This window comes from Moschus berezovskii, chromosome 12, assembly GCF_049115385.1.
Source record: "Moschus berezovskii isolate FMDL1 chromosome 12, NW_MosBer_1.0, whole genome shotgun sequence".
Lineage (NCBI taxonomy): Eukaryota > Metazoa > Chordata > Mammalia > Artiodactyla > Moschidae > Moschus > Moschus berezovskii.
Window position 1 is genome coordinate 88478560 of NC_142471.1, and position 25786 is coordinate 88504345.

Sequence of the window (25786 nt, forward strand, 5' to 3'; positions counted from 1 at the left end):
TTTCTAAATTCCATATATAAGCATTAATATACTGTATTGGTGTTTTTCTCCCTGATATTCTTCACTCTGTATGATAGGCCCCAGTATCACTTAGGAGTTATAATCACTGAGCTCAACTTCCTGTGCAGTTGGAGAAGACCCCATGAGCATCCCTGACGCCATCATGGAGGGAACCCCAGCTGTGGTGACCCCCACATGAGGACCCCACCCCTCCACTCTCGGCCAGCTCCATTTGGGACACAGCCTCTTCCTCTGGCTGAACCCCAGTCTGTTCATCGTCATTACCTTTTCTGACCTTTATTCTTCCGCCTGGTGCTACGCACAATAGATCATCTTCCTCTTCCCTCCAAAAATTTCTATTCTGTTCCTACTAAGACTTTTCTTTTGCATATTAAATAGCTTCAGTTCATTTGTTCCTCCTAGCCCCCTTGGTGGGGGAGCTGAAATAGACCAGGAAAGACGAGTGACTGGCTGACCTAGACCAGTGCCAACAGGGAGCGGTACGAAAGGGCAGACTCCGGCACCATCAGAGGGGTCAAGCCCACGAGGGGGATGTGTGGTTGAAAGGAGATGCAGGGGTGACTGCAGTTTCTGGCTGCATGTGATGCAAAATTTGGCTTTATGTATAACGTTCTGGCAGATTTCCTTGGGGAGCTTAACTCTGCCTTCACCTCCTCAGATTAGAGGACGTCTACGGGTGCCCTTATGACTTCATCGAAGTGTTCGATGGACAACAGGTTGCCTCACTCTCCTTGGGCAGATTTTGTGCTGGAACCGAGCTCACATTCCACTCTTCTTCAAACATCCTGACCACGGTGTTCAGGAGCGATGCCAGGATCACGAACATGGGGTTCTACGCCCTGTACAGCGCCATCCAGCAGGACGAAAGGGAGAGTGGTGGGTATCATAATGCAGACTTCAGAAGAATGTCCAGTCTAATGTGCACCCTTTCTCTTTAAGCGAGGAGATGCTTTTGTAAATGTGGGTTCCACCCGCATTACTGCATCCGAGTGACATCACTCTGACACTGACAGCCCCCAGACCACCCCTCCCCCTGCTCCGCCCCTCACTGTCATCTTCCTCCACCAAGACGTCCCCCTAAAGAGATAGAGAGCCGAGTCTCACGTCTTGCCATGGCTGTGCGTGTTGAGGGAGGGCCCATGACAACAGCCTCCTCCTTCTCCAAAGGAAGCAGAAATGCAGTAAAGCAGATCCTTCTAGAACGAAACCATCTCAAACTACAACTGCCAGCCCACCTGCTTCCAGCTGAGTTCAATGCAGAAACCATCCAGAATACTTACTGTACAAGATAAGAAGACCGTTACAGAGCTCTCAGCAGATAATGCTTAGGGTGGCTGCACAGCTTGTCCCTCAGTCAGGGGACTCCGGGGAGTATGAAAGGGGCTCTGAAATAGTTGCCGGCAGTCGTGTTAGTCGTTCAGTCCTGTCCGACTCTGTGACCCCGTGGACTGTAGCCCGCCAGGCTCCTCTGCCCATGGGATTCTCCAGGCAAGAATACGTGGGTTAGTTGCCATCTCCTTCTCTAGGGGATCTTCTCCACCCAGGGATCCAACCCAGGTCTCCCACATTGCAGGCAGATTCAATAGGCACTAACTGACCTACCCCAGTCATAAACCAGGAAGCTATGACAAACCTAGACAGCCTATTAAAAAGCAGAGACATCACTTTGCCGACAAAGGTCCGTCCGTAGAGACAAAGCAATGGTTTTTCCAGTATTCATGTATGCATGTGAGAGTTGAACCATAAAGAAGGCTGAGTGAAGAAGAACTGATGCTTTTGAATTGTGGTGCTGGAGAAAATGCTTGAAAGTCCCTTGGACAGCAAGGATATCCAACCAGTCCATCTTAAAGGAGATCAGTCCTGAATATTCACTGGAAGGACTGATGCAGAAGTGGAAGCTCCAATACTTTGGTCACCTGATGCAAAGAGCTTACAGATTGGAAAAGACTGATGCCAGGAAAGATTGAAGGCAAAAGAAGGGGGTGGCAGAGGATGAGATGATTAGATGGCATCACCAACTCAATGGACATGAATCTGAGCAACCTTTGGAAGATAGTGGAGGAGCCTGGCATGCTGCCGTCCATGAGGTCACAAAGAGTTGGAGACAACTTAGTGACTGAACAATTCCTGGCACATCAAGACATAGAGTCTCCCTATCTAGAGTCCAGCAGCTGAATATGCAGAAAGGTGCCCATTGGAGAATGTCAGAGATCCTCTCTTGGGCAGAAGGTTCCAGGGAGATGGGGCACAGCCCCACAGCTCAGGAGACTCTGCTTTCCCGTCCCCAGGTGAGTCCCTGAGGCTGGGGAATGGCAGTCACAGATGTGAGGGTCGGGTGGAGGTCTTCTCCAACGGCACCTGGGGCACCGTGTGTGATGACAGCTGGGACCTGACGGACGCCAAGGTCGTGTGCCAGCAGCTTGGCTGCGGCGAGGCCTTGTCAGCCCCGAAGCAGAGCTACTTCGGTGGAGGCACCGGCCACGTCGTCCTGGACAACGTGCAGTGCACGGGGAGTGAGGCCACAGTGTGGCAGTGCCCGCACGGCGGCTGGTTCTCCCACAGCTGCGGGCACCACAAGGACGCGGGCGTTGTCTGCTCAGGTGAGCCCCAGGGACACGGCACACCTTGATCGGGGGGCATCTCACCCAAGCAGCCTCTGGGAAGGGGGGTGACTGGGGAGTAATTGGAGCCATGGGCTCCAAGCCATCTTTTTAAGTCAATTTGCTAAAGAGGTAGTTTGCTTTCTCTTAAATCATTGTGTTTGTAAAATGCTCAAGTGAAGTGAAAGTGGCTCAGTCGTGTCTGACTCTTTGTGACCCCTTGGACTATATAGGCCATGGAATTCTCCAGGCTGGAATACTGGGTAGCCTTTCCCTTCTCCAGGGGGTCTTCCCAACCCAGGGATCGAACCCAGGTCTCCTGCATTTCAGGCAGATTCTTTACCAGCTGAGCCACAAGGGAAGCCCCAAAATGCTCAAAGTCCCACCTTAAAAGCTGTGGTGAGGGACTTCCCTCGGGGTCCAGTGGTTAAGGCTCCGTGCTTCCAGTGCAAGGGGTATGGGTTTGATCCCTAGTTAGGGAACTAAGATCCCACCTGCTGTGTGGCAAAAAAATAGTCATTATAGATCACTCATATGTTTTAAAGAAAGCTGCAGTGGTTAAATAGAGGGTTATATTAGCAGGGTTTTGGAAGAGACCCTGGTGCTGGGAAAGAATGGAGGCAAGGGAAGAAGGGGACGACAGAGGATGAGATGACTGGATGGTATCACTGACTCAGTGGACATGAGTTTGAGCAAACTCCAGGACAGGGAAGCCTGGCATGCTGCAGTCCATGGAGTCGAAGAGTCAGACCCAAACTAGCGACTGAACAGCAGTGTGTCCAGTGAGTCAGTGGTGCTCTCTGACCGTCTCATCCTCTGCTGCCCTCTTCTCCTTTTGTTTCAACCTTTCCCAGCAGTGGGTTCAGTGCTACACTCCTAGCTGCCCAGAACAGAATGTGTTTGATGCCAAAAAAGAAAATAAATAGAAATTTTAATTTTAAATTAATTTTAAAAACCCTGATTTCCTTTTGTGTGACTGTCTTACTCAATTCATCTCTTATTCTCTCTTCTGTCTTGGAGTAGATATTAATGGCAACCCAAAAGCAGGACCAACTTCCAAACATTTTAACCCATTGCCAGGTCCCTGGTATGAGTGAATCCTAGCTACTTTTTAATCCTGTAATTGGGACACCATCTGATTAAATTATTTCTTGTTAATTAACAAAAGCCATGCAGTCCATTAGTCTTTCCCTGGTGGTTCAGACTGTAAAGCGTCTGCCTATAATGCAGAAGACCTGGATTCAATCCCTGGGTCCGAAAGATCTCCTGGAGAAGGAAATGGCAACCCACCCCAGTCCTCTTGCCTGAGAAATCCAATGGACAGAGGAGCCTGGTGGGCTGCAGTCCATGGGGTCACAAAGAGTCGGACACGACAGCGGCTTCGCTTTCACTTTCACTTACGCAGTCCTTTAGCATTGGCAAAACGGTGGGGCGTGGGGCCGGGGGGCAGCAGAGGGTGAGGAAAGAGCTCGAAGGGAAAGAGAATTCAGATTCACCGGAGATGCAGTCTCTGGTCACTGGGATTTCCTGAATCAACATCCGCATGCAGAGGCGTGGGGTTGCAGTCGGGGTAGGGTTGGTAACTGCCTGCAGTGGTGATCATGCAGTAGTTACCTGTGGAGCAAGGAAACAGAAACCCAGGGTCAGCCCTTGACAAATTCTATCAAGCTACACTTGTCTGCATACTTGTCCAGACCCCCAGCCTCTCGTAGCATTGGCGTATCTCTGTCCGCTACCGCACAGAGCAGTCACAGATCTGTACGTGGATATTTCTGAGTACTTTAAAGGAGTTTTCTGGATGAAAGTCCTTGCTTACAGTATCATTTTTTTTCCCTCTGTATTTTCACAGGCTCGACTGATGACAGCTCCCCTACAGGTACTTCAGCTGTATTTAAAGGTTTCTTGTGATTTTATGTTTGCTTTCTTTTCAGTTGTAAGATTTGAAGCAACCGAATGAATGCTCTTGCTTCCTTTTACATATGAGAAGCTCCAGCACAGAGAACCCTTTAGAAAAGCCACTTCAAATCCAGTATTTCAGCCACAAAGTGGATGCTTTACATAACTGTGGTCTTGACTTCAGCAAGAGTTTGGACAAAACACAACAAGGGTCTCCTAACACAGCTGTTCTGTGAGCGCAAAGTCACATTGCACTGAGCAGGGAGCTTTTGGCTTGCATCGTCTTTGCTCCCTTTTCAATAAAACACGTGCTCAGACCTGTCGGTGCAAGTGGGTTCATAAAGCCCTCTCAGCCTCATGTCCTGATCATTTCTCCTCCAAAAACACTGTAAACTTGGGACTTTCCTGGCGGTCCAGTGGTTAAGACTCCACGCTTCCAATCAGGGTTCAATACCTAGTCGGGGAGTTAAGATCCCACATCCTGTACACATGGCAAAGAAAGCACACACACACACAGACACACACACACACACATACACACACACATACAGACACACACACACACAGAGACACACACACACACACACACACACTATAAACTTGAGAGGACACAGGTAATGATCGAAACTAACAAAGAGCAACTTGGGAAACTCCAAGAGCCTCCAAAGCTATTTTTTTTTTTTTAGTGGTTACAAGCAAAAACTGCTCTAGAACAAGTTCTCCTAATTTTGTTCTCACCCCATCCACTCTTGACCCCTCTAAAAACACCAGCAGAGGTCGGTGCCTCCTTCTGATGGGGTTTCTTTACTGTTTCGTGCAGATGAAAATATCCATTGTGGCGGTTTGCTGACAAGTAATTCGGGCTCTTTCTCCAGCCCCTGGTATCCTAAAAAATACCCCACAAATGTGGTGTGTGCCTGGGACATACAAGTGGATAGCAGAGCGCGTGTCAAACTTACCTTCGAAGTGATAAAGTGAGTGAATAGCTCCTGCTTTTACTCTCCTCTTTACTTGATTGTACCGCCTGTTACCACCCCCACCCCACCCCACCCTCGCCAAAAGTCCCAGCTTTCACATTGAGTTCTCAAAAGTAAGGAAGGCCTTGGAGACTCATCCAGAAATATTGATCAAAAAAACTTTTAAAATTTTATTTGATTCATATTAGCAGTGCTGGATCTTGGTTGCTGTGTGGGCTGTCCTCCAGTTGCAGCAAGTGGGGGCTGCTCTTGGTTGCCATGTGCGGGCTTCTCACAGCGGTGGCTTCTCTTGTGGAGCACAGGCTCTAGGGCTCAAGTAGTTGTGCAGGGGTTTAGCTGCCCCTCGGTTTGTGAGGTCTTCCCAGACCAGGGATCAAACTCGTGTCCCCTGCTTTGGCAGGTGGATTCCTAACCGCTAGACCACCAGGGAAGTCCCCAGATCAAAACTTAAACACATGGATCTTTTAACCCAGCAATTCCAGTTCCGGGAAATTGGTCCACAGATAAGGTCTCATGAGCAGTGAGAAAAATCTTGGCTGCATTCTTACAGTAGCACGAGGTTGGAAGCAGTCTTTTTGCCTCTTGATGAAAGTGAAAGAGGAGAGTGAAAAAGTTGGCTTAAAGCGCAACATTCAGAAAACGTTCATGGCATCCGGTCCCATCACTTCATGGGGAATAGATGGGGAAACAGTGGAAACAGTGTCAGACTTTATTTTTTTGGGCTCCAAAATCACTGCAGATGCTGATTGCAGCCAGGAAATTAAAAGACGCTTACTCCTTGGAAGGAAAGTTATGACCAACCTTGATAGCATATTAAAAAGCAGAGATGTTACTTTGCCAACAAAGGTCCGTCTACTCAAGGCTATGGTTTTTCCAGTGGTCATGTATGGATGTGAGGGTTGGACTGTGAAGAAAGCTGATCGCCGAAGAATCGATGCTTTTGAACTGTGGTGTTGGAGAAGACTCTTGAGAGTCCCTTATACTGCAAGGAGATCCAACCAGTCCATTCTAAAGGAGATCAATCCTGGATGTTCATTGGAGGGACTGACGCTAAAGCTGAAACTCCAATACTTTGGCCACCTCATGCAAAGAGTTGACTCATTGGAAAAGACTCTGATGCTGGGAGGGATTCGGGGCAAGAGGAGAAGGGGATAACTGAGGATGAGATGGCTGGATGGCATCACCGACTCGATACACTTGAGTTGGTGATGGACAGGGAGGCCTGGTGTGCTGCAATTCATGGGATTGTAGAGTCGGACACGACTGAGCGGCTGAACTGAACTAAACTGAGGGAGTCAATTAAACAGATTTTGGTACATCCATCTATTGCTGTCACACAGTTGAGTTCAGTCATGTCCGACTCTGTGATCCCATGGACTGCAGCACACCAGGCCTCCCTGTCCATCTGTCCGACTCCCAGAGCTCAAATTCACGTCCATCGAGTCGGTGATGCCATCCAACCATCTCGTCCTCTGTTGTTCCCTTCTCTTCCTTCCTTCAGTCTTTCCCAGCATCAGGGTCTTTTCCAATGAGTCGGTTCTTCACATCAGGTGGCCAAAGTACTGGAGCTTCAGCTTCATCATCAGTCCTTCCAATGTATATTCAGGGTTGATTTCCTTTAGGATGGACTGGTTGGCTCTCCTTGCAGTCCAAGGGACTCTCAAGAATCTTCCCTAATGCCCCAGTTCAAAAGCATCAATTCTTCAGTGCTCAGCTTTCTTTATGGTCCGGCTCTCACATCCTATTCATGACTAGTGGAAAAATCAAAGTTTTGACTAGACAGACCTTTGTTGCAAAGTAATGTCTCTGCTTTTTAATATGCTGTCTAGGTTTGTCATAGCTTTCCTTCCAAGGAGTAAGCGTCTTTTAATTTCATGGCTGCAGTCACCATCTGCAGTGATTTTGGAGCCTAAGAAAATAGTCTGTCACTGTTTCCATTGTTTCCCCATCTATTTGCCATGAAGTGATGGGACTGGATTTTAAGCCAGCTTTTTCACTCTCCTCTTTCACTTTCATCAACAGGTTCTTTAATTCCTCTTTGCTCTCTGCCATAAAGGTGGTGTCATCTGCATGTCTGAGGTTATTGATGTTTCTCCCAGCAATCTTGATTTCTGTCTCACACGTAGGGTGTATTGCTATGGAATGATCTGTGAGATCGTGGCCAGTAGTACAGGGACTGACATGCATAGACCATCTCTGGAAGGAAACAAATAGAAACTGTTCATTGGAGCTACTTGTGGGAAGGGGACTAGTCAAAGCTGGAAGAAAAGTTGCTTTTAACCATGTGCCCACCAATACCACTTAAACTATATTTCTTATGCTTGTAATGCATATTCAGAAAATACAATTGAATGAAAACCTCAAAAAATTAGAAGATTTTTAGAGTCGGGAAGATATGCACTGCTTGCACCAATGGGGTTACGGCTTCCTCCATCCTGTTTGAAGAGACATAGGTTTCAGGCAGCTCTTCTAGAGCCCTTCCTAGAACAATCTTGGTGGTACCTCCTAGGGGAAAGTTAGTGGATAGATCGGAACACTGTCATGACTTCACAGATTGGAAAACTTCTACAACTGTCCGTATGACTTCATTGAAATCTTTGATGGCCCACAAAGTGAATCTTTTTCACTGGGGAGGTTCTGTTCTGGCACAACCCCAGTATTCACCTCCTCGGCAAATCGCCTGACCGTGGTCTTCCAAAGCGATGCCATTGTCACCAATGTTGGCTTTTCTGCATCCTACGAGGCTCTCCTGCAAGATCAGAACAACACTGGTAGGTTCTTGGATCATCTTAGCCCCTGGTCCTGCTTGGCAATGACAGGGAGGGTGGATGACTGACTCTGTGATTGGGGAAAGGGGCCCCAAGCACCTTAGTTTACCCTCCAGACCTGGCTAGAGAAAATGGTTGAACACCCAGCACTGCCATGAAACCACATGTCCAGATACATCTTCTGACAATAGAGAACGTGACCCCGGGTGAGAGGGTTCGTGGCTGATGCTGTCCCTGAGCCTTTGCACTCAGAACGCCTGCCTAGAGGATGCGGGTCCTGACTAGGGCAACAGCAGCCAGGGTCCCCAAGCTTGGTGCTTCCCACATCACACAGGGAGCTTGGGGACCTCCTTTGGGAACCTCCTTTGGGGACCTCGCTGTGAGCAGGCAGTCCTGTCTGGGAAAGAGCTTTAAAAAGCATGTTGTTGTTGTTTTGTTTGGTCACTAAGTTGTGTCCAACTCTTTTGCAAACTCATAGACTGTAGCCCGCCAAGCTCCTTTGTCCATGAGATTTCTGTCAAGATACTGGAGTGGGTTGCCGTTTCCTCCTCCAGGGGATCTTCCCAACCCAGGGATCCAACCTGTGTGTCCTGCATAGCAGGCGGATTTCTTTCCCGCTGAGCCACCTGGGAAGCCCTCAAAGAAGCATATGCCACCCCAAATCACATTGACCTGAACGATGAAACCCAAAGTACCTTTGCAGTCTCTTTAACCCACCTCAGTCCCTTCCCAGAATGAGAAGGGAGCCCCGGGAAGCTTGTCAGCTCAGAGGAGAGGCACAGAACTTCCTTGAAGGCAGAACAGTGACCTGGGCATGTCTGTTTCCTAGATGTGGTGCTCAGGCTGGCCGACGGCAGCCAGCCCTGCGAGGGCCGCGTGGAGCTGCACTTCAACGGCAGCTGGGGGACCGTGTGTGATGACAGCTGGGACCTGCAGGATGCCGAGGTGGTGTGCCAGCAGCTGAGCTGCGGCGGAGCAGTGTCAGCCCCCGGGAGGGCAAGATTCGGCCGAGGCCTGGGCCCCATCGCCCTGGATGATGTGAAATGTGTGGGGACTGAAGCCAGGCTGTGGCAGTGTCTGCACGGTGGCTGGTTCTCCCATAACTGTGGCCACCACGAGGATGCTAGCGTTGTCTGCTCAGGTGGGCCTGATACTGGGGCCCAGGGTGGGCGAAATGACATTCCTGCTCCATGAGCCTTCACCCAAGTGTACTTAGAGCCATGAGGAAGTCCTGGATGGTCCCTGTTTCCCAAGCTTCAGCCCTGCATGGTCCCCATCATGCACGCCTACTACCCACGGTGGTGTTGTTGCTGTAGTCACTAAGCCATGTCCGACTCTTTACAACCCCATCAACAGGTTCCTCTGTCCTCCACTGTCTCCTGGAGTTTGCTCAAATTCATATCCATTGAGTCGGTGATGTACCTAACCATCCTATCCTCTGCCACCCCTTTCTCCTGTTGCCTTCGATCTTTCCCAGCATCAGGATCTTTTCTGGTGAGTCGGCTCTTTGGATCAGGTGGCCAAAGTATTGGAGCTTCAACTTCGGCATCAATCCTTCCAGTGAATATTGATGATTGATTTCCTTTCACATTGACTGGTTTGGTCTCCTTGCAGTCCAAGGGACTCACAAGAGTCTTCTCCAGCACCACAATTCAAAAGCATCAATTCCCTGGTGCTCGGCCTTCTTTCTGGTCCAACTCTCACCACATCTGCACATAACTACTAGAAAAAAGCAGAGCTTTGACTATACAGATCTTAGAAAAGTGATGTCTCTGTTTTTTAATACGCTGTCGGAGAAGGCAATGGCAAGCCACTCCAGTACTCTTGCCTAGAAAATCCCATGGACGGAGGAGCCTGGTAGGCTGCAATCCATGGGGTCGCTAAGGGTCGGACATGACTGAGCGACTTCACTTTCACACATTGGAGAATGAAATGGCAACCCACTCCAGTGTTCTTGCCTGGAGAATCCCAGGGATGGGGGAGCCTGGTGGGCTTCCGTTTATGGAGTCACACAGAGTCGGACACAACTGAAGTGACTTAGCAGCAGCAGCAGCAGGTTTGTCATAGCTTTTCTTCCAAGAGCAAGTGTCTTTTAATTTCATGGCTGCAGTTACAGTCTACAGTGATTTTGGAACCCCAAAAATAAAATCTGCCACTGTTTCCATTTTTTCCACTTCTATTTGCCATAAGGTGATGGGACCAGATGCCATGGTCTTAGGTTTTTGAATGTTGAGTTTCAAACCAGCTTTTTCACTCTCCTCTTCACCCTCATAAAGAGGCTCTTTAGTTCCTCTTTGCTTTCTGCCCTTAGAGTGGTATCATCTGCTATCTGAGGTTGTTGATATTTCTCCCGGCAATCTTGATTCCAGCTTGTGATTCATCCAGACTGGCATTTCATGTGATAAACCCACAGTTAAGTTTTCTTAATTCTTTCCTTTATATCAGCCCTACTCTGTTCACTTAAGTGAATTCATTTTGCAAGGAAAGTTTATATTACCACCATATGGAGGGTCAGGATCACTTGCCGTGAATAGAAAATACATAAGAATAAATACAGTAGCAATAAAGTTAAAATGGTTAAAAATAAATAGTGAACTATCTAACCAATTCACAACCACCTACATCTGAAAATATCCTTAAGCAGAACAGAACTAAATGTAAGCTTTTATATTTTAATTCAATGAATGCATGACTCTGAAAATAAAACTCATGTAACCGCAGATTATCTGGCCTCCCACTAGTGATGAGTGATGCCTTGGGAATGGTCTTTTTGGTTCAGACCCTCACCCCCACCACCTTCACAGGTAACCAGGGATGCTCTGAAAGTCATAGAACTGGGAGCCCAGCTCCTCAACCAGCATTCTTACTCCTCAGTTGTATCCCAGTTGAACCTCTGCAGATAAATTCACTAGTTGGAGTCAAAAGCCCCCCTTTATCTTCACATCCTTCTGGCTTTGGCTGGCAAGAGGCAAACTGGTTCATCAGCTAGACTGGCAGCAACCACTTGAGACAGGAGGAAAGAACAATCGGGGTGAAAGGCCTGGAAGGTTCTGAGAGGAGGAGAGAAATGAAGAGCAGAATCAGTGCTCTCAGCAAAGCAGGAGCTGTAGCGTCAGAGGACAAGGCTGGGGACCTACAGGGCAGGAAGGTTTGGAGCAACGGCCCTGGATACCCAGGAGGTGGCAGGGTGGGGTGCAGAGGGGCCTGGCCCAGCTCCACAACCCACTCTGGGGCCTGTCTGCTCCTTCCCAGTGCTGACCTTGCCAGTGTATGTCCTTGAGACAAACATGGTTCTGCCCTTTGCAGACTGATGTTTAGTCTGGGAGGCAAGCCCACACCAAGGAAGAATTACGAAACCAAACCAACTGGCAAAATAAGTGCTCCACACAAGTCGACCATCCCTGTGGCCTCTGTTTGCTACCCACCCACCCACCACCAAAATCCACAAAAATGACATTGCGGTCTCTGGCAATGGGACAGAAATGAAGTAGGACATCGGGACATTGTAGCCATGGCAACTCAGGGCCATTCTCAGATGCCCAGATGGGGTACAGTTTCTTCCCCAAACAAGACATACACCTTATTACTTCAAACAAGCAAATCTACCCACCTTGGGTTTAAGAAGAATCAAGGGATGTAATCTGATTTACGTGTCTCTTGATTTACGTCTCTCGTAGCCTCCCTGCCTTACTCAACACCATCAGCGGCTGTGGGCCACCCAACTTCAGGTAAGTGCGGTTGTTCTGAACTAAGTGGCTATAACTTGCCTTGGCAAAGTCGCCATGGGAGATAGGGTTATGACTCAAGGACCGGATGACCTGGGTTTGTTGCCCTGGCTTCCCCTTCACCAGCAGTGGGACCTTGAGCAAATCCCTGAACCTCTCCATGCCTCGGTTTCCTCCTCTGGCTAAGGATGCAAAGGAAGATCATAGCATTGGTATCGTGAAGCCAGGCTGGGGTCACTGGGTCCCCAGAACTTGCGTGTGGGGCTCACCAGTCAGATGGCAGCTGTCTTCTTGTCCCCGCTTCCATCTCCCTGTCTTCTCACCCCCTCCCTTCCCTCACCCTGCAGGGTGTTGCCTCTGAATGTCGCCTTCTGCCTGACGGAACTGTAAATGAAGGAGCCGGAATCCCCACTCCTTAAGCCTTTCCCTGACTCTGATTGGCCCGGCCATTGTCACATTTTGAATTAGGTCAGCTCCTTTTCCATAGTCTTTAAGATAAAATAAAACACGCTGAGAAGAGTTAGAAACAAAGAGAAGTGAACCCTAGCCTTTAGTGAGCGCTCGAGTAGGTTATACTGAACAGCAGTGATCCCCAAAGGATGCTTGTTGACTTTAAAATATACCTACTGTTTTTTCATCCATCAACCCCCCTACTTCATGCTTTTATTTTCTTGAGCTTGTGTGAGTTGGCTTGTACCCTTCCAGACATACCAGCTGGTGTGTTCTCCCCACAGAGAAAGGACTTGGGAAGGGAACCAAGTTAGAAACCAGAAAATCTACAAGCCAGGGAGCCCTTCCCCCTCAAGCTTTGACTGAGAGTTAAATATGTTTGACACTTAACGAGGTTGTTGCATAATTTTTTCTTTCACGTTCTGTCTGTCCTCAGCATCTTTTCCAGTGCCAACAGAGATGCCCACATCAACAGGTAACCTTTCTTCAACTGCCTTCCCTTTCACAGTTTTAGGTCAGAAAAGCTCCAGCATTACCATGGGAGAAAATGTCCCTGCAGGAAGCACCTTCCTCTGCAGCCTCAGGCCGTACACATGGCTGCTGTCGAAGGAAGGGCTGATGAAGTCCAGGTTCACCTAGAAAATCTGTGATTGGAAAAGGAGAGGGAAGAGGCTGTGAGATGCAGGGATGGCTTGTGGGAGCTGGAGTGGAAGCCAGCACCTGGAAAGGCTGGAATGGGAGTACCCGGCTGACCCCCATCTCCACCCAGTCCTGCCGTGAGCTCCCTTGGCTGTGTTCTGAGCATATCCAACCTCTACTCTTTTTGTAACACCGCCCTTTGACCGTGGGAACCAGCCTGCGATGACTGCCCTTTATACTTCCAGAGCATCATTGCACATGGTGACACCTGATCCTGGGGATAACGTAGATGCAAATTATTGTTCTTGTCACTTGATCAGTGTGTACAAGGCTCTCAGGGAACCTTACACACGTACACACACCAATTAGTGTGTGCATGATAACTTCTCATGAAAAATCCAACAAACCCTGTGAGTGCCAGAAACAAAGACGTCACAGCAAGAAGGGGCAGCTATGCAGGGAGGCAGGGCTCTGGAGCAGCTGGCTAAGGAGCAAAACCATTTCTTAGCCAGCTGTAATGCTGAAAAAACACAAAGTAATACCCAGGGCGAACTTAAAATGAAGGGGGGAGTAGACTTGTTATCATCCATGGTCAGTGCCCAATTTCCAAGAGATACTGACTCTTCCAGTGGCCTCTCTGGACGAGCCTTGACAGAGGTCATTGTTTGAATTGTCCACCAAGGTCTGGGCCTGCGGCTGGCTGATGGGTCAAGCCGGTGTGAGGGCCGAGTGGAAGTCTGCCATGCCGACACCTGGGGCACTGTGTGTGATGACAGCTGGTCCATCGAGGATGCCCACGTGGTCTGCAGACAGCTTGGCTGTGGCCGGGCCATGTCTGCCCTCCCGGGAGCCAGATTCAGCCCCGGGGCAGGCAGCATTCTCTTGGACGATGTCAACTGCACGGGCAGTGAGTCCTCCCTGGCGCAGTGCCCTCACGGCGGCTGGTTCACCCACAACTGCGGGCACCATGAGGACGCTGGTGTCATCTGCTCAGGTGAGCACAGGTGTCTCCTGGGCCAGGCGCAGGGCTGCCCAGGTCAAGCCTGGAATTTGCACACTGAGTCTGGAATTCCTCCATGCCTTCAACCTTCCACTGTACTCCAGATGGCAGATTTCTAACTCTGAAAAATATGCCAGCTGCTTAATATATGGGATCCAGCTTGAGTATCTGCAAAGATTAGTCAGTTGTAAAATAAAGAAACTAATAGTACTTATTTCATAAAGCTGATAGGTGGATTAAGTGAAACATTCCATGTAGAATACATAGTCAAGCATATGGCACATTGTCAATGTACATAAAGAAACCTCCTGCCGATGCAGGAGATCTGGGTTAGATTCCTGGGTCCAGAAGATCCCCAGGAGGAGGAAATGGCAACCCACTTCGGTATTCTTGCCTGGGAAATCTCATGGGGAGAGGAGCCTGGTGGGCTACAGTTCAGTGGGTTGCAAAGAGTCGGACATAACTTAGTGACTAAACACACACAAAAAAAACATAAATGTACAAAAACTTAAATTATTTTATTGTTGGCGGTGGTATTTTGGTTGCCAAGGCAAACTCTGTCAGAATCACTAGCTCAGAGATTTTAACCAGGTGAAACAGCCCGTAGCTGGCTGTGAAGACCTAGAGGAGGCAGCCCTGGATGCTTCAGGACAGTTGTTTACCAGGCCCGTTGAGCAGCGTGTTAACTGAGACCGTGGTCTTTGAACCACTCCCCCGCCCTGGTTTCTATTAATCCATCCTCCTGTTTTATCTCTGCAGATTCCGCAGCTGCTGGGAACCCAGGTACTTGTGCGCTCACATCCGTTTTACTTGCTGATTGGTGACTAGCCATCTGGTGCAGGGTCCCCACGCTGGTCTTCCCTCCCAGTCTTTACTTTCCTTAACCATGATGTTCTGAGATCCTGACCTTTCCACCCTCCCAGAATGTGAAGCTGCTCCCCAATCCCGTGGGGGCCCTGCTTTGCACCCAGAGGAGATGCTATCCTGGGTCTTAGCATGCTGATGTGTTATTGCTTTTGCATGTGAAAGCTGCATTTCAATGAGACTCTGAGACACTAGTTCTTGACCCCGAATGGTGGCTCATGCTGCAGAGGCCGTGGGAGGCCAGAGACAAGCAGGTCTGGGGGCAGGTGGGCCGGGGCAGGAGCGGCTCCTCCCCTGGGAGCACCCCTACCTGGGGCCCAGGATGCTGCCCTGAATTCTGTGGCACTAACAAGATGCCCCCATCCTAGGGGGCCATATCCGCATGATCCCAAAGTAAAAGTGAAAGTTGCTCAGTCGTGTCCGACTCTTTGTGACCCCACAGACTATATACAGTCCGTGGAATTCTCCATGCCAGAATACTGTAGTAGGTAGCCTTTCCCTTCTCTGATGGACCTTCCCAACCCAGGGATCGAACCCAGGTCTCCCGCATTGCAGACAGATTCTTTACCAGCTGAGCCACCAGGAAAGCCCAGCAATACTGGAGTAGGTAGCCTATCCCTTCTCCAGAGGATCTTCCTGATCCAGGAATCAAACTGCCTCCTGTGTTGCAGGCAGATTCTTTACCAATTGAACTATCAGGGAAGCCTATCAGGGACAGTATCACTCTTATATCTGCTATTTCGTTATTCCCAATTGGAATGATGTGTACACATTTATGAGCTATCATATTTTAAATGGCAACTATTTGATGAGAGATTAGAAGGGATGGTTTAAAAAGGCAAACTCATGTGTGTGATTAGGATGGTACCTGAGAAAAACATGGGCTTCCCTGGTGGCTCAGACAATAAAGAATCTTCCTGCAATGCAGTAGACCCGGGTTTGATCCCTGTGTCAGGAAGGTACCCTGGAGAAGGGAATGGCTACCCACTCCAGTAGTCTTGCCTGGAGAATCCCACGGACAGAGGAGCCTGGCATGCTGTGTTGGCCACAGCTGAGCAGCTAACACTTTCACTTCACTGAGAAGAATATGAAATTTCATTGTGCTTGTTTGGAATGTCCTCATGGTGACCTATTTTTCTTTTTTATCTCTATAGTTACTTCAACTCCTGGGGAACAGTCACATGTTTACCAACCAATAGGTACTGTTTCCATTCTTATATTTTGTATATGTTTTTCTAAGGCTGGGGTCCTGCCATTAGTGGCCAAGAGAAATGTAGCCAACATTATTCTCATAGTACTGTATGGAGTAAAATCTGCTCATTAAGGGAAGGTGGGTGATCCTCGTGTAGGGACCTTTTCAGGGAGAACAAACAACCCACCTGCCCTCAGTCATGGAAAGGCCTATTAAGGCCCTGACCCACACAGGGCTCCGGTGGGCCCTTCTCAAAGGGGAAGCCCACCAACCAGCCCCGAACTCTGGGACACAGAATCTAAGGATCGTCTTCACCTACTTTTAATTCAGGGCTCAGTGTCACTTGACCAAATCCTTTACCTTCTTGAGCAATGACACCATCTCTTCTGCTAGTTGTTCTAACCTCTGACCTCCTCCATCATTCTCCAATGAATATAGTTTTCAAATTCAAGAAAAGTGAAAAGAATGTTGTCCTGAAAATTTCATAATATACTTTTAGAGATCGGGGCTAGAAAAGCGAAGTCTGAATCCTAAGCCTGTGTTTCATTTTGAGAGAAACAACATGAGAAATGACACCCCAGAGAGGATGAAGGCTGGTTATTTTTATTTATTTATAATCTATTTACTTGGCCATGTCATACCTTACCTGTGGCATGTGGGATCTAACTCCTAGATCAGGGATTGAACCCTGATCCCCTGCATTGGGAGCATGGAGTCCTAGCCCCTGGACCACCAGGGAAATTCCAAGAAGGTTATTTTTAGGTGTGTGTGTGCCTCTTTCAAGGGGCTTTCCTGATGACTCAGGGGTAAAGAATCTGCCTGAAGTACAGGAGACTCAGGAGACGCGAATTCCATCACCGGGTTGGGAAGATCCCCTGGAGAAGGAACTGGCAACCCTCTCCAGTGTTCCTGCCTGGGAAATCCGCTGACAGAGGAGCCTGGTGGGCTCCAGCCTGTGGGGTCGCAAAGAGTCGGACGTGGCTGAGCACGCACGCAGACTACAAAGCCAACAAGGTGGCTTGTGTTCCCATAAAGAAACCGTCCGGTGAGGAAAACACGTAAAGGCTGTGCTACGTTTCAGATACAGAAAAGCAGTGCTTTCTTTCCTCTGTGCGTGTCATTCCCTGTGAATGTATGTAAAGAGCCCACACACTGGGGTGGATTCTCTAGCTGGAAAGTCCTCTCATTTGAGAAGGGAGGGAAGCTTCTCAAGCTGGCCTGGCTCTGGGCTCCTGTAGATCTGCCCGTGGTGAGGCTGGCCAGCGGCAGGAGCAGATGTGAGGACCATGTGGAGATCCACCATCACGGCACCTGGGGGACAGTGTGTGATGACCCCTGGGACCTGCCGGCCGCCCGGGTGCTGTGCTGGCAGCTGGGCTGGCGGCCCCAACGAGCAGTCTGTTTGGTGATGGCTTTGGCCCCATCTTCCTGGACCACGTGCAGTGTGCGGGCGATAGGCCCACCTGGGCCAGTGCTGGCACCTCCGTCCATGACTGTGGACCCCACGAGGATGCCAGGGCCGTCTGAGCAAATACCGGACCTTCCCTGAGACCCGGCCTCCTCCCCAAGTAGCAGAGCCCCGTCTGTCAAGCAGGCTGACCCCACAGGCTTTGGGGCTCCTGGGCAGGCGAACAACTTTTGAGGAAGCTTGAGTCCCATCAGGGTCCCCCAAACATAAGGTCAGGGCCCCTTCTCAACATTGTTCAGCAGACTCTGGGTCACTCCTAGCCTCTCTTCATTTGCTGATCTACCCAATGCTGAGTCAACACCCTTGAGTTCACTTTAGAGTCCAGTCTCTCCCATCTTCAAGGAATTGCCAGCTCCCCTCTGTCATCCACCCACTGGGGTGATTCATTGTACTTCCTGTGTCTTGAAATGATCTGTTATGAGCTTTAAAGATGACTTAGTAGTGCTGTGTTGGGAAATTCCATGAACAAAACCAGGTTCCTCTCACCTATGCCCCTTGTGAAAGCGTCAACGCTATTTCTTTTGGCCCCAATGATTTGAGATAGTTTCCCTTTCTTCTTTTGTTAATTCAGCCCATTTATGCACTATGCGAGACTGCCAAAAAATGTAAAATAGAAAAAGAAATCAGGTGAAATGAAAACACCCACTGCCCAGCTTCAGCTTCTCTTATTTTTATAGAGCAAAGACCAGAAGAATAGGATTTAGTTCATCCATCCATTTATTTAACAGACATTTACTGAGTACTTTGGGCTTCCCAGGTGGTGCTAGTAAAGTATCTCCCTGCCAGTACAGGAGATGTAAGAGATGTGGGTTCGATCCCTGAGTTGGGAAGATCCCCTGGAGAAGGGAATGGCAACCCATTCCAGTATTCTCTTCCTGGAGAATTCCATGGACAGAGGAGCCTGGTGGGCTACAGTCCATGGGGTCACAAAGAGTCAGACGTGACTGAGTACACATGCAGTGAGCTCTTTATATTCACCAGACACGATTCTCGGTGAATATAGTAATGAGAGCAGCAGACAACCATCCTGCCCTCAGGGTGCTTACATTCCAGTGCGAGGCTTCAAGATCGTGTCTGTGTTTCAGCCATGATAGATCATTAACCAGAATAAATGAATGCTGAATGGGGGCTTATAATACCCTTTATTGTGTTAGACAACCACTTTCTCCTAATACTTAGACAACTTAGTGCTATGTCATAAGCTAGTTTGTTGGATGAAGATGAGAAACCAATGTTAGAAAACTAAAGTCAGGATTAGGAAGCTTCCTGTGTGTGCGTGCTCAACTGCTTCAGTCATGTCCGACTCTTTTGGGACCCCATGTGCTGTAGCTCAGCAGGCTCCTCTGTCCATGGGATTCTCCAGGCAGGAATACTGGAGTGGGTTGCCATCCCCTTCTCCAGGGGATCTTCCTGACCCAGGGATCGAACCTGTGTGCCCTGTATTTCCTGCTTTGCAGGTGGATTCTTTAGCCACTGAGCCACCCTGGAAGCCCAGGAAGGTTTCTAGTACTTTGCAATTCTAGGAAATGTTTTCTCTTCACTGTGTCCAGGAAACAGGCTTTCTGATCCATCCAGGGAGATCACACTGTTCCCACAACAATAAATGTTTGCTTCCCACTTCCTGCCTCATGCATCCCTGTCTTTGTTCCAGTCTCATCCAAGCAGCCTTTATCTTTAACGTCACATTTCGGGTCATTTTGTTTCTAATTTGCATATCTGAGGTACAAATCTTTAAAATATCGGGTTGTCCATAAAGTGCGTTTGGGGTTTTCCATAAGCTGGAACCAGAAAACCCAAACACACTTTGTGGCCAACCCAATAAAACAATATTTTCTAAATTTCTTATAAGTGGGTGGGGTTTTTGTTTGGATTTTATCTTATTTTGGTCTCTGGTTTGTTTTTATCATTTCAGCGTCAGCCACAGAAATTATCACCTCACCTGGTAATTTTATTTTCTTGCTTGCTTGATATAAATCATATGTATATAGACTGCCTTGCATATGGTTAGGGTTAAAGTTTATACCTCATATGAAGACAAACATCAAGCTCATATCAAACTAACATAAAGTACTCATATATTTCTTGAGTAATATAGGGGTAAATTGGACAGATACTGATTACATGCCTTCGGTATGTAGGACACTATGTGTTCAGCGTGCTTCTCAGTCCTTGGTGCCACAGTAGAGAAATCAGGAGCTTTGTTCATACTCCCAACAGTGTTCACACGTTGGGGAATTCAGTGAGTTAATTTTTAACTCACAGGACTTCAGGTGTCTCAGGCAAAAAATATACCTCCAATTTGCTTTTTCAGGAAATAATCGAGTCCACATCTCCCATGTGTCTTTCACATTATAGCACACCAATCCAATGATAGGCGAATTTTTAAAAGCATTTACAGGACTTCCCTGGTGGTCCAGTGGTTAAAACTCTGCGCTTCTGCTACAGTAGACAAGGATTCAATCCCTGGTCCGGGAACTAAGATCCCACATGCTGCATGGTCAAAAAAACAGCATTTGCATGGCTAAATAAGTTGAAAGTGAAAGTGAAAGTCACTCAGTCATGTCCAACTCTTTGCGACCCCATGGACTATACAGTTATTGCAATTCTCCAGGCCAGAACACTGGAGTGGGTAGCCTTTCCCTTCTCCAGGGGATCTTCCTGACCCAGGGATCAAACCAGGGCTCCCACACTGCAGGTGGATTTTTTACCAGCTGAGCCACAAGGGAAGCCCATAATAAGTTGGGGAAATACAATACCCCTCTCTATGTTAAAGCTCTGACAAGCTCTACCATAAGGGATCATCTTTAAACTTGGCTCTATCCAATGTTTCTCAAACTTCTTTGACTGCTGAGACCTTCCAGGTTTGAGTAGAAATGCAGCATCACAGAATTTGGAGCCAGAGAACCTGGGATTATGTTCTGGCTCCAGCCTTAAACCTCTGGGTGACAACTGGGCAAGGCCCCTTCCCTCTCAGAGCCTCTGTTTCGTCATCTTCAGAATGGGAAGGTGTCACTTGTCCAAGGATGGGGTGGCACACACCTGGGCAAGCCCTCAGTGATGGGAGCTTGGTGTCACATCCCTGAGGGATGTGTGTGTTGTCACCTCCTGGGACCTGCCTGGTTCTCTAGGTAAGCAACTGCTGCTGCTGCTGCTGCTGCTAAGTCACTTCAGTCGTGTCCGACTCTGTGTGACCCCATAGATGGAAGCCCACCAGGCTCCCCTGTCCCTGGGATTCTCCAGGCAAGAACACTGGAGTGGGTTGCCATTTCCTTCTCCAATGTGTGAAAGTGAAAAGTGAAAGTGAAGTCGCTTAGTCGTGTCCAACTTTTAGCGACCCCATGGGCTGCAGCCTACCAGGCTCCTCTGTCCATGGGATTTTCCAGGCAAGAATACTGGAGTGGGTTGACATTGCCTTCTCTGATTTGGATGCTTGGTGCCTCTCAAATTTTAATGTGTCTATAAATCACCTGGAGATCTTGTTAAGACGCAGATTTTGGTTCAGTTCCCTGAGCGAGAGTGAGGGGTGGGGTGGGGTTTTAAACATCTGCCTTTTTCACAGGATGGTGCAGATGCTCCTAGCCCATGAACTCGGTTTTTGAGATGCATCCTCTGAAGTTTCGAGATGCAAAGGAACTTGTCCAAAGTCACATGCCTTTTTACTCACAGAGAAGAGACTAGAACCCCAATCTCCCGGGTCCCAGACCCAAGTGTCACCTCCCCCACTATTTATTTCCCTTAGCTTAATGAAAAGGAGAACAGGAGAATCAAATAGGAACAGAGCATAATCAAATATGAACAAGACTACAGCATAATTTGTAAGCAGGGTAATTCTTTTAAAAATTTTACCAATGAACGTGATTGAAAAGAATGGTATTTAATTACGGTTTTCTATAAATTTTGCTTGTTTTGACAGTTCCTGCCTCGGTTTCAGCCACAGATTTGGTCCTTACGACTGGTAACAAGTTTTCTGCTGATTTGTCCTCTTACTTATGTTAAGAGATATTGATGTGTTGAAACTCTACCTAAAGAGTACTGTTGGCCCAGGGGTCACTTGGCTGAATTAATCCCTTGGAAAATAGAATCCAGAAATAGACAAATATACAATGAAGTTGAGGTCCCAACATTCAAGTAAAGCACTTGCATACATTTGGGAGTGATCCACAGAGTCTACTGTTCATACTTCCTACACGCACATTAACAATTGGCTCTCTGGTCTCCCTGCTGACTGTGTGTTATGAGAGACAACAGATTAGGGTCGGGGTGCAGAGACTGGGAGGGGGAGACCTCATAGAAGAGCCACAGTGGTAAGGGCAGGAAATGCTAACAGACAGCCACAGAAGCATTCAGAAAACTGTTCAGTGTCACCAGCCTTTCTAAATATCACAATATGAAGCAAAAATACCCACTAAACTCAACATCCTTTGAGATACCTCCTTGACACAACCTTGAACAGCGATGGTTTCCTTCTTGATGAGCCTGAATCATGCAATTTAAAATATGACCAGTATCTTCTGTTTAAGAGGGCAGGGAAACTTGTTTTCTTTCAGGAGAGTTTTAATTGATACCAGCTCATGTGGGGTTTTTATTTTTGCAAGAATATACATATAAACATATATAAGAATACGTATATTCTTTTCCATTATAGTTTATCACAGGATAGTTCCCTGTGCTATACAGCAGGACCTTGTTGTTGACCCATATATAATAGTTTGCATCTACTCACACCATCCCTCTTGCCATTTTGCCAGAGGCTCCGATATTCTAATGAACAGAAGATCTGTATTTAAGAGACAGAGAAATGTGTAGTTTATCTTGAAGAGATAGGATAAGTGATAAGCTTTAATTAGGAAGACAGCAAAATAGAAAAAAATTAACACAGAATACAACAGACAATTTGACTTTGGCACTAAAATGGCAATAGGTGTCAATTATCATTGAATAGATAAGATTTAAAACCACCTAAAAAGGAACTAAAAAGCCTCTTGATGAAAGTGAAAGAGGAGAGTGAAAAGGTTGGCTTGAAGCTCAACATTCAGAAAACAAAGATCATGGCATCTGGTCCCATCACTTCATGGGAAATAGATGGGGAAACAGTGGAAACAGTGTCAGACTTTATTTTTTGGGGCTCCAAAATCATTGCAGATGCTGATTGCAGCCATGAAATTAAAAGACACTTACTCCTTGGAAGGAAAGTTATGACCAACCTAGATAACATATTAAAAAGCAGAGACATTACTTTGCCAACAAAGGTCCTTCTAGTCAAGGCTATAGTTTTTCCAGTGGTCATGTATGGATGTGAGGGTTGGACTGTGAAGAAAGCTGATCACCAAAGAATTGATGCGTTTGAACTGTGGTGTTGGAGAAGACTCTTGAGAGTCCCTTATACTGCAAGGAGATCCAACCAGTCCATTCTAAAGGAGATTGATCCTGGGTGTTCATTGGAAGGACTGATGCTGAGGCTGAAACTCCAATACTCTGGCCACCTCATGCGAAGAGTTGACTCACTGGAAAAGACTCTGATGCTGGGAGGCATTGGGGGCGGGAGGAGAAGGGGACGACAGAGAATGAGATGGCTGGATGGCATCACCAACTCGATGGAGGTGGACTTGAGTGAACTCCAGGAGCTGGTGATGGACAGGGAGGCCTGGCGTGCTGTGATTCATGGGGTCACAAAGAGTCGGACACGACTGAGTGACTGAACTGAACTGAATAAACATTTAAACTCAGGGCAATGCCTGATAACAGAGAAATGACTGCAGTATGTATTTCCACTTTGCTTGACTGTTGTGTGTGTAAAAACATGGTAGTACAGGGAACACACAACTCATGTGTTTTTAATTTAGGTACTTAAACTTTTACTCAAGATGGTGGGAAACAATTCGTCCTCACACTTAAATTTTTCCAACAGCAAAGCCTGGTTAATGAGATAATAGGAAAGGCAGAATTGTGTGTATTAGAAAAAGAATAAGAACTTTCTGATCCACTGACTAACTTTGCTGTTGTGTTTCATATTCAGGCATCATCCCAACCTCAGAAGAAGTGACTCCTTCACCTGGTAATGCCCTCTGCCCACTGCCAATGTAGACGGATGACACAGCAAGGTTGCCTCTGTCATGCCACCAGGGCCAAGACTAGGACAGCTCTCGGGGAGGTGTATTGTCAGCTTGTTGTCTTTTGAGCAGAGTGCCTCGTCTGGGCCAGACCCTGCAGCAGGCCTGGGGACTCGAGGGGTCAGGAAGGCAGAGAGGGGATCTCCCTAGCCAGGTCAGCTCACCCGTCCTCGGTTCTCATAGCATCACGCAGCTCTCCATAGTGCTTGTCACAAGAGCAGTTTCGTAGCGCAGGCGCCATACCTAGTTTCACTGATTGCCCCACTCCAACATTTAGCACAGTGCCCACCAGAGTAGATAAATGAATCAAGACTTGATTAAATGAAGTCCGTGGTTTCTGTAGGCTTCCCCTAAGGCTCAGCAGGTCAAAAAAATTGACCTGCAATGCAGGAAACTCAGGTGTGATCCCTGGGTTGGGAAGATCCCCTGGAGTAGGAAATGCAACCCACTCCAGTATTCTTGCCTGGAAAATTCCACGGACTGAGGAAGGCAGAATACAGTCCATGGAGTCACAAGAATTGACGTGACTGAGCACGCATGAATGCACGCATGGTTTCTATGCTCCAGGGACAGAGAGAAGAAAATAAATTAACTATAATACAATTATTTTTTGCCATTTGGCAGTTTTGATCATTGTCTTTTCTTATCTCCAGCATCTCTGAGTATTGCTGTAACCACCTCGACAGGTAATTTTGATGTTATTTTGGGCTGTGTCTGTCTTTATTACTTGCTTATAAATTATTTGATTTACCAATGATCTCATTAAATAACTGTTTATGTCATGATAAATTCTTTGAAAGCTTTAAAATATGTTTATACTGACCTGACTCAAAAAAGGCCACACTAACTGCATGGGCCAAAGGGGAAATTAGTCCAGCCAATTCAGCCAAACACAAGCGATGACTCATTCGCTGGACTGACTGGTGGCCGAATGCGAACTGTCCATGAAGGAACCTTCTCCTGAGCACCAGCCATCATGTAGGTGTTGTCAGACTGGTGGAGAGTCAGACCATGGCTTTTACTTATCCTTCCGAATGTTCAACCAGCATTCGGTGAAGATGGCCACGCGCCAAGGTAGTGAGGGATGCAGAAGTGACCAGGGTAGCAAATGGCTCTCCTCTTGGATGTTAGACTTTGAGTGATGCCATTATCTGAGGAGTTACTGTGTAAATTTGTTTTTTTTTCCTCTTTCTTATTTTTTAAATTATGAAAGTATGATAACACATTTACAGAAGGCTTGGAAAGTCCAGGACAAAGTTACATACAGTTCTACTATGCATCACAATTATTTTTAAGTAGATAAATTAAGATTTTTAGTTGGATTTTAAGTAGATAAATGAAGATTTTAACTTGGATTTTAAGTAGATAAATTAAGATTTTTAGTTTTGAATATCGAACTCTCAAAAATTAATAGAATGAACACACAGAAAGGATAAATAGACTAGAAGGATATAGTAGACCTGAAAAGCACCATGAAGCAATTCAGCATAATTAAGATTTATACCATTTTCACACAAACAAGATACAAATTCTATTCAAGTTGCCACACAGACTGTAAGCTAGAAAACACTAGAACATATCCAGGAACACAAAACGAGGTGCAAAAATTTCACGGTCTAAAGGTATTGAACTCATACGGAGTCTGTTCTCTTATCACTATGGAATTATGCTAGCAGTCAGTATCAAAAGATACTGAAAATAACGCACATGTTTTCTATTTGAAAATAACGCACATGTTTTCACCGTGTAACTTTGGACTTAATAATTGACAAACAGTGTTAGAGATTCATTTGGGTGGGGGACAATAAAGAAGATGCTCCACTCTACTCCAGGTGTTGAGGTAATCATGACATAAAGCATCAGAGTCAGAACCAAAATATGGTCTTTATTACTGACACAGCCAAGAGATGCAGGGCATCTCTTAGTATGAGACAAACGGACTTTTTATACTCCTCCTCACCCTCAGCCTAGATCTTGAGACAGCCTACCTAGGGAAAGTTCCAGTCTGCAGAGATCACCCTTTCCTGGGTCACTGCCTCCCACTCATTTAAGGGGAGGCAGGGAAAAGCGGGGCTT

The 25786-nt window shown here is 47.3% G+C and overlaps 1 protein-coding gene across 1 annotated transcript in view; it reads left to right on the forward strand.

Annotated features, from left to right (window-relative positions):
* Nucleotides 1-25786, forward strand: part of LOC129555128 (scavenger receptor cysteine-rich domain-containing protein DMBT1-like) — a 97137-nt gene that overhangs the window by 57543 nt on the left and 13808 nt on the right. The window contains exons 25-32 of the mRNA XM_088841978.1: nucleotides 680-897; nucleotides 2310-2621; nucleotides 5338-5491; nucleotides 8048-8265; nucleotides 9092-9403; nucleotides 12874-12912; nucleotides 19513-19542; nucleotides 21514-21555. Of these exons, the coding sequence (XP_088698104.1) occupies nucleotides 680-897; nucleotides 2310-2621; nucleotides 5338-5491; nucleotides 8048-8265; nucleotides 9092-9403; nucleotides 12874-12912; nucleotides 19513-19542; nucleotides 21514-21555 (1325 nt within the window). The remainder of the gene's footprint in view (nucleotides 1-679; nucleotides 898-2309; nucleotides 2622-5337; nucleotides 5492-8047; nucleotides 8266-9091; nucleotides 9404-12873; nucleotides 12913-19512; nucleotides 19543-21513; nucleotides 21556-25786) is intronic.